The sequence below is a fragment of the Pogoniulus pusillus genome, chromosome 3, assembly GCF_015220805.1.
Source record: "Pogoniulus pusillus isolate bPogPus1 chromosome 3, bPogPus1.pri, whole genome shotgun sequence".
Lineage (NCBI taxonomy): Eukaryota > Metazoa > Chordata > Aves > Piciformes > Lybiidae > Pogoniulus > Pogoniulus pusillus.
In genome coordinates, this window is record NC_087266.1 from 23,083,141 (window position 1) to 23,095,489 (window position 12,349).

The following is a 12,349-nucleotide window of genomic DNA, read 5'->3' on the forward strand; positions in this document are numbered from 1 at the left end:
TAAAAGAGGCTCATGTTACCTTGAGCTTCTTCCCATCATTGGCTTGGTTCTGCAGGCCAAGAATAGACAGAAAAGATGAGTTGGTTCAATCTTCAATGGTACCATACTGCATGCCTCATTGATTATCTGGGCACTCTGGTTGGCAGAATCACACACTGTTGCCCAGTCTACTGTCTTAGCTTTCCTGTATCCAGTGGGAATGTTTTCAACCCAAGCTACAGCATGCAGAGAGAAAAAATGTGGGAATACACATGTCTGGTTTTGTGCATAGATCAGCAAAAGGCTGTGGGAAAAGCAGATTCACAAGGTTGAAAACATGGCTTAGAATACATTTCAGCAATGGGAGTGGCTATGCAACTTAAGTCTTTGCTTGGAAGAATTAGTATCATGTTCAACCAGTTTACCCAGAAAAGACATTACCCTACGTGTACCATGAAGTGTCTTGTAAGATAACTTGATATCATTAAATCCACAGTACTAAGGCACTGGATAAAAGCTCCACAGAGCTTGTGAATGCTCTTAAGTGAAAAATGAGATTCCTTCTCCCTTCCAACCTCCTCACATGCACATATAACTTGTCCTCAGTCTGACCTTTCTGGTCATCACACCTGGAATAAGGAATGATAAATAGCCTGATGATAACCAGACTTCAGTGACAGACGGTTCTTTCTCCCCCACACCTGACATTACCTCAACACATCTTCTACCTCTCATACTTCTCTATGATCCTGTGCACTCCACCTGCATGAAATCTCTACCCTGTGCTGGCATCTTCCCAGTGCATGGATGAGCAGGATAAAGTGAGAAAAAACAAGAGTCAAGCTCCTGTTTTTCCTACTGCAACAGCTGCAGGAAGTGTCACCTATGGGCACTTGTGTGTTCCTACAACAGCTCCTAGGGCACGGAAGCTCTTGGTTTCACTCTTCAGAGACACACCAGTAATGACAGTGGGCTGTGTGATACACAGTGAAGTAGCACAATGGGTGCCACACATAGCTAAAGGAGCTGGGACTGCTTCTGGTCCATCTACTAAAACTGATGTGTTTTGGTTGTCTGAGAAGAAACAACTTGGGACTGACTCCCACAGCTGACATGTATAAAGACTCTTTCATGTGGAATCTGCTATGGTTTGTCTGCACTGATACCCAGAGATCATAATGGAGAAACCAACAGCCCACTTTCCCACTTTCGCCTACTTTTACAAGCTTGCAGAAGCAGCGAGCTCTTCATCATATAACTGAAAGGAAGTAAAAGGCTAAAAATTGTTGAAGAACAGAGATGACACCCTCAGCTTGTTTTTCTTGAGACACTAGGCTAAAACTGGAGCCCTGAAACCTGTAACCTTGCTGTTCTCTATTTCTAATTCAATTGTTCCTTGCAGAGCAGTTTGGTTTTTTTTCCTCAGTTGCTTCCTGAGGAGGAAGCCATGGTTCTGACTTCAAAAATGTTGATCTTGAGATTTCAGCTTAAGGCGTGCTTACTTCTTGAAGACTTCAAAGACTTTACCTAAGGAAAACTTTGTTCTAATGTGACATTTTAAAAAGTTGATTTTTTAAATGCCCTTTTGCACAAACTGTCAAAGCATCTTGGAGGCAGGCTCTGATTTTTTGTTTTTAATAACAGAGAAGAACTATCACAGACAAAAAGTACTCTTATTTCTACAGTAAATGTTTTTCTTACCAAAATAATGCCAAGTGTGCTTTAATATATGATGTTTTTTCCACTACAGATAGAATTTCAGCAATTGCACCATAAGTTATGCCAACAATCTGAGCAGAAGAAAAAAAAATCCTCGAGTAGCTTAGCAAGTGAGTCACTGAAAATTCAAACAAAATTCTTAATGCTCAGGGGGAAAACACTTCAAACATCCCCTTAAAAATAGCCAGCCAGCCGATTCAACTCCTAGAGAGGGAGAATCCCTCGGGCTGCATTCTCGTTACGCCAGCAGGCAGGGAAAAGCCAACCAGCTGCTGCCTGGTTTTCAGAAGGAAAGCAGGACACGACTTTCTGGGGGCGAAAATCTGTTGAGACGCTGCTGAGACGGCAGAGCTGCAACCTTCACCCCGCGAAGAAAGGGGGAAGGCAAAAAGTACCAGCCAGGCACACAGCACGACAGCCGGGCAGTCCCGGGCTTGGGCTCTGCCTCGCCCGGCCCCGCGGGAGGCGGAGGAGGGGGTGGGCTGTCACCTGCACCTGTCGTTTGCCCCTTTGAAATGGGCGCCAACGCCTTCACACGACGGTTCGCCCAGCGGCCGGTTGCCGCCGCGCGGGAGGGTCAACGCCTTCCGCGCGAACACAGCCAGCCCAGCCGGACGGTCGGGTGAAGTCGCTCCGCGGCGGCCTCCGGCTTCCCTCGGCCCGTAGCTCACACCCGCCGCTCTTCCGACCGCCCCCGCCCGCGGTAGCCAACGCCGCCTCCTCGGTCGCGGCCCCGGGCCCGGCGGCTTTACCCGGCATGCCCCGCGCCGGCGCAGGCGCGCCCGTGTGGCCGCTCAGGAAGAGGAAAATGGCATAAACAACCCCGGTCGCCGGGACCACTGAGGAGGCGCCGCCGCCCCCGCCGCGGGCCGCGCGGCCCCTTTAAGACGCGCGGAGTAGCCCCCTCCTCCCCCTTCCGGAGCCGGAGCCCGGGGTGACGGCGGTTCCCGCGCCCCTTCCCCCTCCCCGCCCCCTCCCTCCCGCCCTCCTTCCCCATGGTGCCGACCCCGGCGGCGGCGGCCGGGCGGTTGCCATGAACAGCAGCGGCCTGCCCTGCTCGTCGCCGTCGCCGGTGGTGGGGCCGCCGCCGCCGGCGGCGGGGGTCGGCGTCGTGGGGGCGGGGGCCGGCTGTGGCGGCGGCGCCGTGAAGCTGAAGTTCTGCCGTTACTACGCCAAGGACAAGACCTGCTTCTACGGCGAGGAGTGCCAGTTCCTGCATGAGGAGCCCGGCGCCGCCTCTGCCGGCCCGGGGCCCGCCGCCCCCCTCGGCGGGCTCCCGCTCGGTATCCCTCCGGCTGCCGCCGCCGCCGCCGCTGGGCCTGGCTACCCGCCGCACGGGGCCAGCCCGGGCCCGGCGGCGGCGGCGGTGGTGGGGCCTAAGAAAGCCGAGGTGGGGTCGGGAGGCGGCGGCGGAGGCGGCGGCGGCGGGGGGCTGGATGGCCCGCGGCTGGCGAGTGAGTGCGGCAGGGCGGCCTGGGGGTGGGGTGGGGCGGGGGCGCTGCTGGGAGCGGGGCGGCGGGGGGCGGGCGGGCGGCGCGTTGTTCCTGCGCCCCGGCACACTCTGGTGTTACCGGAAACAACCGATACGGTGGCGGTGGGGGTCCCCGGGCCTCTCCCACCCCGCCACTGTGCCCCAGAGTTCAGCCGGTGCTGGGTGCCGTGGCGTTCCCGGACGGGCGGGACGCGGCTATGCTAGCCGCTGTGGGGCACATAGAAGGGGCCGAACCGGTGGTGATGGGAAGGAGCGGGCAGGTGTGTGTGGGAAGAGGCTTCTCTCGGCTGTTGTTTAGGGGCACCCGGGCGGCTGCTCATCGGTCACTTCAGCATTAGGTTCCATACTGGACCATGTCTGTACCTAAAGTTAGGCTGAACAGAGTGGTAGCAACGGTTTCAGGAGTAGTACCCTCGGATGGGCTCCTCCAAACAACCTACGCTGAGTTTCAGCTCTCGGAAGTGTCAAATAGTCAGGCTGAAATATAACATTAAAATTTAAAAGATATGCAAAGAAGTAATTGTATAGATCTCTGTTATCTCCTGTTGCGAGCAGAAATTGCTTCAAGTCTTTTTTCCCTAAGACTTCTTCATCCCTCCATATGCAATTTCTTCTCATGGTAAAGGTTCAGGTTGCCTCTATGCTATTGTAGTGTGGTATTGGTCTTACTGGTTTGTTATGAATCTTCTTAATAGATGGTCCAATAGTTAGACGGTAAACTGATTTGAATAACCATTCATTTTGTAGGTGAAGCAGCACTTGGCATCTAGGAAAAGATACTAGAAAAGTTGTTCCTTTTTAAATTAGTGTGTTAAACTTGCCTGCATTGTTGATTTGTTTCATAAACCTAACATTTGGTTACATTGAATAACTACTAAATGGTCACAAATGTATCTTTTTCTGAAATTAAGTTGCAACCATGCTGAACATTTAGGATTTTAATGCATTTCAGGAACCTGCAGCTGCTATTTTGCCGGGTGTGATGAGCTTATGTGACCCGAACAGTATTATCTCTGCAGTTGGTAGCTTGTCAGTGTCTTGCATTAACATAGGCCTGTCACATACACCCTTTCAGGAGGAACCTGTCTCATAAAGCTTCCCAATGCTTCCTATTAAAAACACTGTATTCAGATTTTCATCATTTTGTCAAAATTTAGCTGTTCAAGCTGAAGTCTTTTAACAGGTAGAATTATCTTGGATTCAGCAGTGAAAAGTTGATCCTTGTTAATTTTTCTTTTTGGCAGAATTAAGCACAAAATATACTTCTTCCATATCCGGAAGGAAATCATGACAATCTATTAAACCAGGGGGTTCAGGCTTGAGAGAAGGCTTAGAGGTAAAGGCTCCTATATGGAAGCCATTCTTGTGATTAATCTTCTAAAATTTGCCCAGGCCTTAAATTTAAGAAGAAAAAAAAAAAGGCAGATCCTGACCCCTCCCAGCTCAGAATTTGTGTATGCTTAGACACTGATAGGTAGTTAAATTACTTGAAAAACTTGCTTCTGTTGGATATGTCAGAGATTTAAAACTAAGTAGAGCTCTCTGCAGTTGCACCCATTGTAAAGAGTGAGGGCACCAAGAATGGACAAACCCACTCTTATGTTATCAGTGATTGCCTGCTGGGAAAGTACTGTGCTTGGACTGATGGAAGATCTTAAAGAGACTAACTAGGGAAAAAAGAGCCAGGAAAGAGCTGAAGAGTGGGTGGGCTTTGCTTCAGTATTGTGAAACAAATAAGGAAAGTAGTTGTTCAAAATGTGTAGTTGATCTGTAAAGGTGCTGACAAGCTGATGTCTAAAATCTTATGTTGTCTATGATCCATACTGTTAACAGTACAATTTCCAAATGGAGGTAATGAAAGTTTTATTTCTATGCATGTAGGAAGTAATACACAAAGTTGTATTGAATAAAAAAAGTTCTGAGTGTAAGAATGTGAAATTGGGAATAGCCAAAAAATGTTACCTCCCTGCACAGTTTCACTGACTGTCTTTCCTAATTCTAAATCATTTGGCAGTGTTGGAATCTGTGGATGCTGCCTTCTCTTCTTTCACTGAACCCCAGCCTCATTCACTGCACAGCGCAGATAATGCTCATTGACTAATTAACTGTGTAGTCCTATTTATTATTAAAAGTGGGTCAGTGCCTCATTCTAACATGTGTGTTACTCTAATCCTGCTTTGACTACAGGATTATTAATTTACTTAGAGGTTTTTCTGTGGTAATCAGAAGTGCTTCCCAAATACTGGTTTATTTTTTTGCAACATGGGTGATAGGAATGTTGAGTGATGAAGGGAAGATGGATAAGGAAAATATAGCAAATACTCCAGTACACAAGTATTTCAGTAAGGGAGTATGAAGTGGAATGGATAGGTGACCTCCTTGGAGTTAACCAGGAGGTTTTCGTGTGATGTGTGCTTAAGCTGTTCTGTACCCTAAATGTTTGGGATACTAATGTCTGACAGGGATTCCAAAAGTAACCAGAAATTCTTGGAAGAAAACTCCAAGATTATTAAATGTGGAAAAAATAATCTCTGAATCAAGACTCATTTTCTCCTACATATGCTGAGAGCCTGCTGGGAAATCCTGCCTTATCCTTGCCTCATCCTTGCCTCATGCTTATGCTTTTGTCCACATAACCTCTGCTATCCAGCATCAGAGATGAGGTAGTGGGCTAACTGTGGCTTTGGCCTCACTGTGCCTTTACATTCTTGGGGAAGGAGACTGACCATGCTGATGAGCTCTGCCTACTATTGGAAGCTAGTACTGCTTGCCTCCTGCCCCCAGACTACTTGACGTTTGGAACACGTGTTTGAAGCACCGTTCTTGCTTCTTTCCCTGAAGCTGTTAGTGCTTAGCCTTCTCTGTGGTTCACCTTCCATATGTAAGGTGGCCAACTGACTACCTACAAAATAGGAAGCATAGTTGGTATTACCTGTCCAGAGCTTTACTTTTAAAAATGCCAACAATAACAAGATCTGAAACAAACTGATAATTTTCACATGGCACCACTAAGACACATATGAAAAATAGGAGAAAGTAGAATAAATTTCCTCAGGATTTGTTAGGTGTCAAAATCTGCACGTGGTGCTTTTCTAATAGGTGTGTATCTCTCCTACCAGCCCAGTGAGCAGCAGTGTCAGCAGTACTGAACTTGAGGAGGCCATAGAAGGAGCAGAGGGGGAAATGATTGTTGCTTAATATTTAGTGGGAAAGATAGCATTGATTAGTAGGGTTTTAAGCAGCAGCCCAGAGGAAGATGGGTCAGGGTCATAATGGCATGAAAAATGTATCCTCTTTTATCTGTTCTCTGTCACTTTCCAACTCCTATAAGAAGTGAGCTGGCAGCCATCTCTTCTATGGGCTGCTGGCTCATTCCTAGGGCATGGCCTCTTGATGCTGTGTGAGGGAGGGTTTGGAGAAAAATGTCAATATGGTGTTATAATATATCATGTCTGTACATAAGATAGACAAGTTAAACTGCAGTTATATTTCTTACCTTTCTAGTAGTTTGATAGATGTATTGCTCTTTTGCATGTAGGACTTGTTTATTAATAGGAGCTGCTTAAGATCCCCATGCCAGAGGTTATCTCACCCTCTCCTTGTGATATGTCATCATCTGGTTCTTCACCAGAAAGCCTTTCTCAAAGCCCTCTTGGGAAATCTGTAGCTGGAGTATAGGCCGGTGTTTCTAAGAGTTGCCTGCAATACTTCCCCGAGCAACTTCACTCTGTTTCTTAATAGCTGCTGAAAAAGCCTGCCTGCGAATAGATTTTGTTTCTAGCCCAAGAGAAAGTGGAAAGGAGCATCAAGGTTTGGGTTGTATCCTTAGCCTAATAAAAGCATTATGTCTGTTTTCACAGCCTGACCACCTTGCATGTGGCTGGTCATGACAGCAGAGGATAGCGGCCACTGCTGCAGCAACTGTGTATGCTGTCACTTGGTGCTTAGTTAAGTGGGTATTACAGTTCAGGTTTTATCAAATCTGTATGTGCCTGGGAGTTGAAAGACCTATGTGTTTGTGTATTTCTTGCCTTGTAAACGATGTTTAAGTCTTTACCAGTTAATTCCTTTTGGAAAAAAAGGAATGAAGCAGTCGATGCAGAAAAAATGGACAGATAAGCTTTTCAGCAAAACAGATACTGAAGGTAATCTGTTGGATTACGCATCTTAATGCACTGAAACAATGGCCAGGATTATTCTAAATATGGATTTTTCTTATCTTTGATAGCATTTCTGTAGTTATGGCTTGAGGTATTTAGAAATAGATGAGGTATCTCAAACTTATACGTAAAGGTATAGAATGTCACATGCTGGTCACTTCGTCCTGTGTTTGTTTCTTCTTAGCTTGTATAGAGAAAATAGGGCTGTGGTCAAGGATTCTTTTTCCAAACTTGTTTGTACTTTTTGCAAGTATTACTGTATTAGTTGCTGTATAACTCTAATTACTTTCTAGAGAGATAAATTTCTCTTCTGGTTTTCATGGTGCCTTTTGCAGGTGTTGAGAGATGATTCAATTTTCATCTTGTTTTGCTCTGAGTATTTTTAGCAAATGGGGAGACCATTCTGAGGTTGAAGAGGCTTTTGGAATTTGTGCAGATGGAGACAATTGAAAATTAAGAATAAAATCAGTAACCAGTTAGAGAGGCATGGGAGAAAATAAAAATTATTGATTGTACTTGATCTCCTTTTGTCTCATCTGTCAACTCCAGAAATTGGGAAATTATTAACATGGATTTTCTTTCTCTTTTTGTGTGGAAATAAGAAAATTATTGGGGGTGCTAAGAGAAGAAAGGCAGAAAAAAAAAATTCTCAATCTGCAAAGTAATATGGGATTTTGAGGGGCAATTTTTGCCTATATAATTTTCTAGAGATACACAAAAAATCAATTGGCTTCGTAACTGATTGTATCAGCATACATTGTGGATTTTCCTTATTGTATGGGAAATCATTCACCACCCAAATATTTCACAGGAATTACAGGTATATGAGGAGAAATGGTAATTATTTGTTTCTGGTAGTACCCACCTTGTGTTGGGTATTGAAGAATGTAAAGAAAGCACTGCTACTGTTGTAATTGCTTCTCTGCTTCAAAAGTGAAGATGAGAAAGAGTGTGTGTGTGATAGTTATGCTGTGTGAGCAAGTTCTACATGCTCTATCTTAATAATTCCAAGTTTTGATAACATTGAAGATACCAACCATACTCATTATGTTTCTATCTAGCTGATATTAGATAACTGATATTTTGTAGGTATCGCTATAGGAGTGGACATTCAGGAAGGATTTGAATGCCAGAAAATAGTGACCTTGGGGATTTGCTCAGAAAGAGATCCATGTGCAAGAAACTACCCAGAAGCAAATTTAGACTGCTGTGGGAAAAGTGGACAAACGCTAAGTGAGGGCAGGATAAGAAACACAGGCAGAAAGACTTCTGTAGAACCTCAATGGCAGAAAAAATAATCTTGGTCATGAGGCAGCTGATGAAAAGGGGGTCAGTGGAGGGATTTAGATAGTAAGCTGATGTTTTCCTGATCTGTTGCTTTCTAGTAAAGATGTAATGAATTACATTGCCAGAAAAATTATGTGGTGAATCGCTGTGCTGGGGTTGGAACTGATCATGCTCTGTGTATACACACATTTGTTAAAAAAGTTTCAGTGATGTGGTTGCTTCGTTTGGTCTTCAAAGATATTTTGCACTTGTTTTTTTTGGTGGTTATTTTTTTTAGTTCGTAACTGCCTTTTACTTCTAATGTTTTGGGTTTGGGGTGTTTTTTCCTTTGTTTCCACACACCCCACCCCCCCACCCCCCATTGGAGGATGAAGATTTAGAGACAAAGTACAGATACACAGAAGCAAGAGTAGAGACAAGTGTTGTAGAATTTGTGAGGCCAGTTATGTGATATGCAGTTTCTGTAATCTGTGGTTTGGGTAGACTCCCTCAACTCCAGTTGGCCTAGTGCTGATGACTTTTCTTTTATGTGTTCTCCAGTGCTATAAAAAGTATCCTAACGTTCTGTTCAGATTTTCTGAACACATTTTATACAAGTGTGCCTATGTGTAAGGATATATAAAAATCTTTAAGTTTCAGGTACAGGGAGGCTATTAAAGCTTAAACATATGCCTTGAAAAAATTTGATACCATTTATTGAATATTTTTGTGCAGTAGTTTAGAAATTGTGAGAACTTTCGGAGAAGGTTAGCTCTGAAAGCGATGTTAAGCAATTGCATTACTTTGAATTGCTGTTTCTGATAACAGAGTAGTTCTGATGTCTCTTTTGAAAAAGTACCAGCTTTAATTTGTATTATCACTGTGTTTTTGGACTTGGTCCATGATGAGTCCTGCCGCTCTAAACTCCGTGCAGATTTTTATACAGCAAAGGAATGGCATCTCTCTTTCAGTCTTTATCAGATGCTTCTGTGATATGGGACGTAAATTGAAACGAATGAAGAAGACAGCTCAATCATTTAATATTATGATAAAGATTGCTGTTTTCCTTTGCTTGCCTGTGAGTATCTCATCGCCTAGTGGGAGTGTTTGTAAATAAGGCAGCATTTCCCAAAATGTTTTGCTTCCTGCCTGCGTTTTAGCTGGCTTGGTTCGTTTGTGCTGTCTGCACTCCAAAGGCACTCGCAGTCTCGGCATCCTAACCCAGGAGTGTGCCTGTTTTGCCTCTAGTGCCTGGGGGGTGTCCTTCGCTTTCTTTATCTGTTGTGTCTATTTCAGTTATTCCTAGTCTGTGTTTCAGAAACATTGTGTTAAAGGAGAGAGACAGAATAACATCGAAGAATTCGCTTTCCCTAGTTAGCTGCAACAGTGGTGGCACTGTAGAGAAATCAGTACTGAGATGCACATACTAGTATGTATAGTGTTTATGAACAAGTAGGCTAGCACCTGCAGCGTGGGATTATTTCCTGATCCAAATGGGTCAGTACAGAAAAGACAGGACAAGCATGAATTACTCACATCTCTGTGCATCTAGAAAACTGATAGGACACAAGTCTTAAATGACTTGCCATAGGTAGGCTTTGTATAAAAATTGTGTTGGTTTTGTCTCAGTGTTAGGATACTTATGTCTGTGTAAAATTCCACTGGAGAGAAGGCATTGTTTTTTACTGCTTTATATCTGCCTGAGGTAACTCTTTGTCCTTTGTATGCATATGTATGCGATAAGCCTATGATTCAGTTTACCAAGCTGTGTTGAGGTGAAAAGTGCCTGCACTGTAGCAGTGCTACAAGTGTAAATCACGATTACCCCTATATAAAATAATTTTCACAGCATAAACTGTAGTACAGTTTTTTAAGCATTGATAATAGCAAAACAAATTATTTCAATCCATGTTTTATTACTTGTAAGAAATCTTTGAACTCTTTTGAAAAATACATTTAAAAAAATCTCTTTTGATCTTACTTTAGTGTATTGATTTTTGGTGCTATGTATCTCATTAATATAAAAAAGAGTTATTTGCAGTAAGAACAGTTTCTAAGGTTATCAGTGATGCTAAGTTCATAACAGAAGCTGTGTAGGATATTACAGTGTTTGTTTACTGGTTATTAAAATGTTGAAGATATCAGAAATGCTGCCTTTCCAGATAGTGCTAGTATTAATATTCAGATAGTGCCAGTATTAGACAAGATGAACATTAAGCTAAAACTGACTGATTCTGATAAAGCATATGTTGAGTTTGTCACAGTAGTACTCAACCACTGAAATCCTTTGTTCCCCCAAAATATCTTTATAATTAAAGTAAGGCAAAATAACTCTATGTGTTTTTTCTCTTTGGTGCCTGCATCTGATGGGAAGCTCCTTTCTGCTAGAATTCTGTGGGAGAAGAATTACATAAGAAGATATTTATTTTTAATTGCAGTTGTCACATTAAGCCACAGTGTTACTCACCAAGCAAAAAAGCCTAATAAATTGAATAATATGTGCATGAAAAGTAGAAAACATAATCTGAATTTCTCAGGATGTTTTCTTTAATTTCATTCCAGACCTACCAGGATGTACATTCTGCCTTGTATTGATGGAGTTCAGAAATTTCTTCTTTTTCCTCATATGTGCTTACATAATGTGTTAGCATTTTCTTCCCTGATGTAGTTGTTCCCTTGCACATCTGTGTGTGGTTTTGTTTATTGTGTTTTTTGTGTTGTTTTTTCTTTTTTTGTCTCAGACTTGCGTTGTCAACCTTTCTGCTTGTACAAGGAAGTTGTTGCTTCTCTCCATGGAGGAGTCTATGCAAAAAGTAAATTCAAATACATGGATGATACAGTTAGAAAACTGAAAGGCATATTCTTTGACAAAAATAATCAATTCAAGACTTAATTAAAATTGTCTAAACTTACTTACCTAACATTATAATCAATGCTTTAAAAGAGAAAAGATGTAAACTTCAGAAGTTTCAGTTTCTCATTCTGATGGCACTGGGTGCAGTCCGTGTGCTCACAATCATTACTCAAAGATCTGGACAGAGAAGTTGAATGCAGGGCCTGATATAAATTAGGAAACACACAAGAATAAAAACTTTCAAAGGGCTAAGATCTTCTGTGTCTTTTCAGTTGCATTTCTTTTTTAATACCACACTACTCATGTGGTGAAGTATTCCCACTTCTGAAGACAACCTATGGATTTCTTATGATAGATCACTTTTCTTTTTTTTATGTCCTAAACAACTGTGCTCTTCCAGAAACAAGTGAAAATTTATGATTTGCCAAATGTGAAGGATAAAAGCCTTCTACTTCTCATTTAGAAGGCCATGTGCCAAACAGTGAAACTGTCTTGGTTCTTTAGGTATTTGAGCTCTCATCACTCTAAAAGGTGGGTGGCCCTCCTTTGAACACTTTTTTAGTTCAGTGGGAAATGCAGGAATTTATAGCTATGTAAGTTGCATCTTTTCTCTGATAGTCTTCATTTTCTTGCTTGTTACTATAGGGAAGTTAATTTTAAGGAAGCTAGTGTTGAGTGTGTTCTTGAAAGCAGTAGTTACACTTACACCTTGGAGCGTTCTGTACCAAACATGAACTACTACCAAGAAAATTCCTCCAGAGAACTTACCTTCTGATTTTTCTTTTGAATGCTTCTGTAAACTATTCTTTGTGGTCTTGGTCCCTTAGCTAAGTGTGCATTTTTGGACTGTTAGGAAGAGGACAATAGAAAACTATCTTG

General features: G+C 43.0%; 1 protein-coding gene across 6 annotated transcripts in view; it reads left to right on the top strand.

Moving 5' to 3' along the window:
* The first annotated feature begins 2,255 nt into the window (after positions 1 to 2,255).
* The window catches only part of PAN3 (poly(A) specific ribonuclease subunit PAN3), an 85,931-nt gene continuing 75,837 nt past the window's right edge, over positions 2,256 to 12,349 (top strand). For 4 of the 6 annotated variants that reach the window (XR_010308626.1, XM_064172496.1, XM_064172504.1 and 1 more), the window contains exon 1: positions 2,258 to 3,152. Coding sequence is in view for 5 of the 6 variants with exons in the window: in XM_064172496.1 (XP_064028566.1) it covers positions 2,732 to 3,152 (421 nt within the window). In the remaining variant the exon portion in view is untranslated. Of the gene's footprint in view, positions 3,153 to 12,349 lie in introns of all 6 variants that reach the window. The other 2 variants (XM_064172521.1, XM_064172490.1) reach the window with 2 other exon arrangements.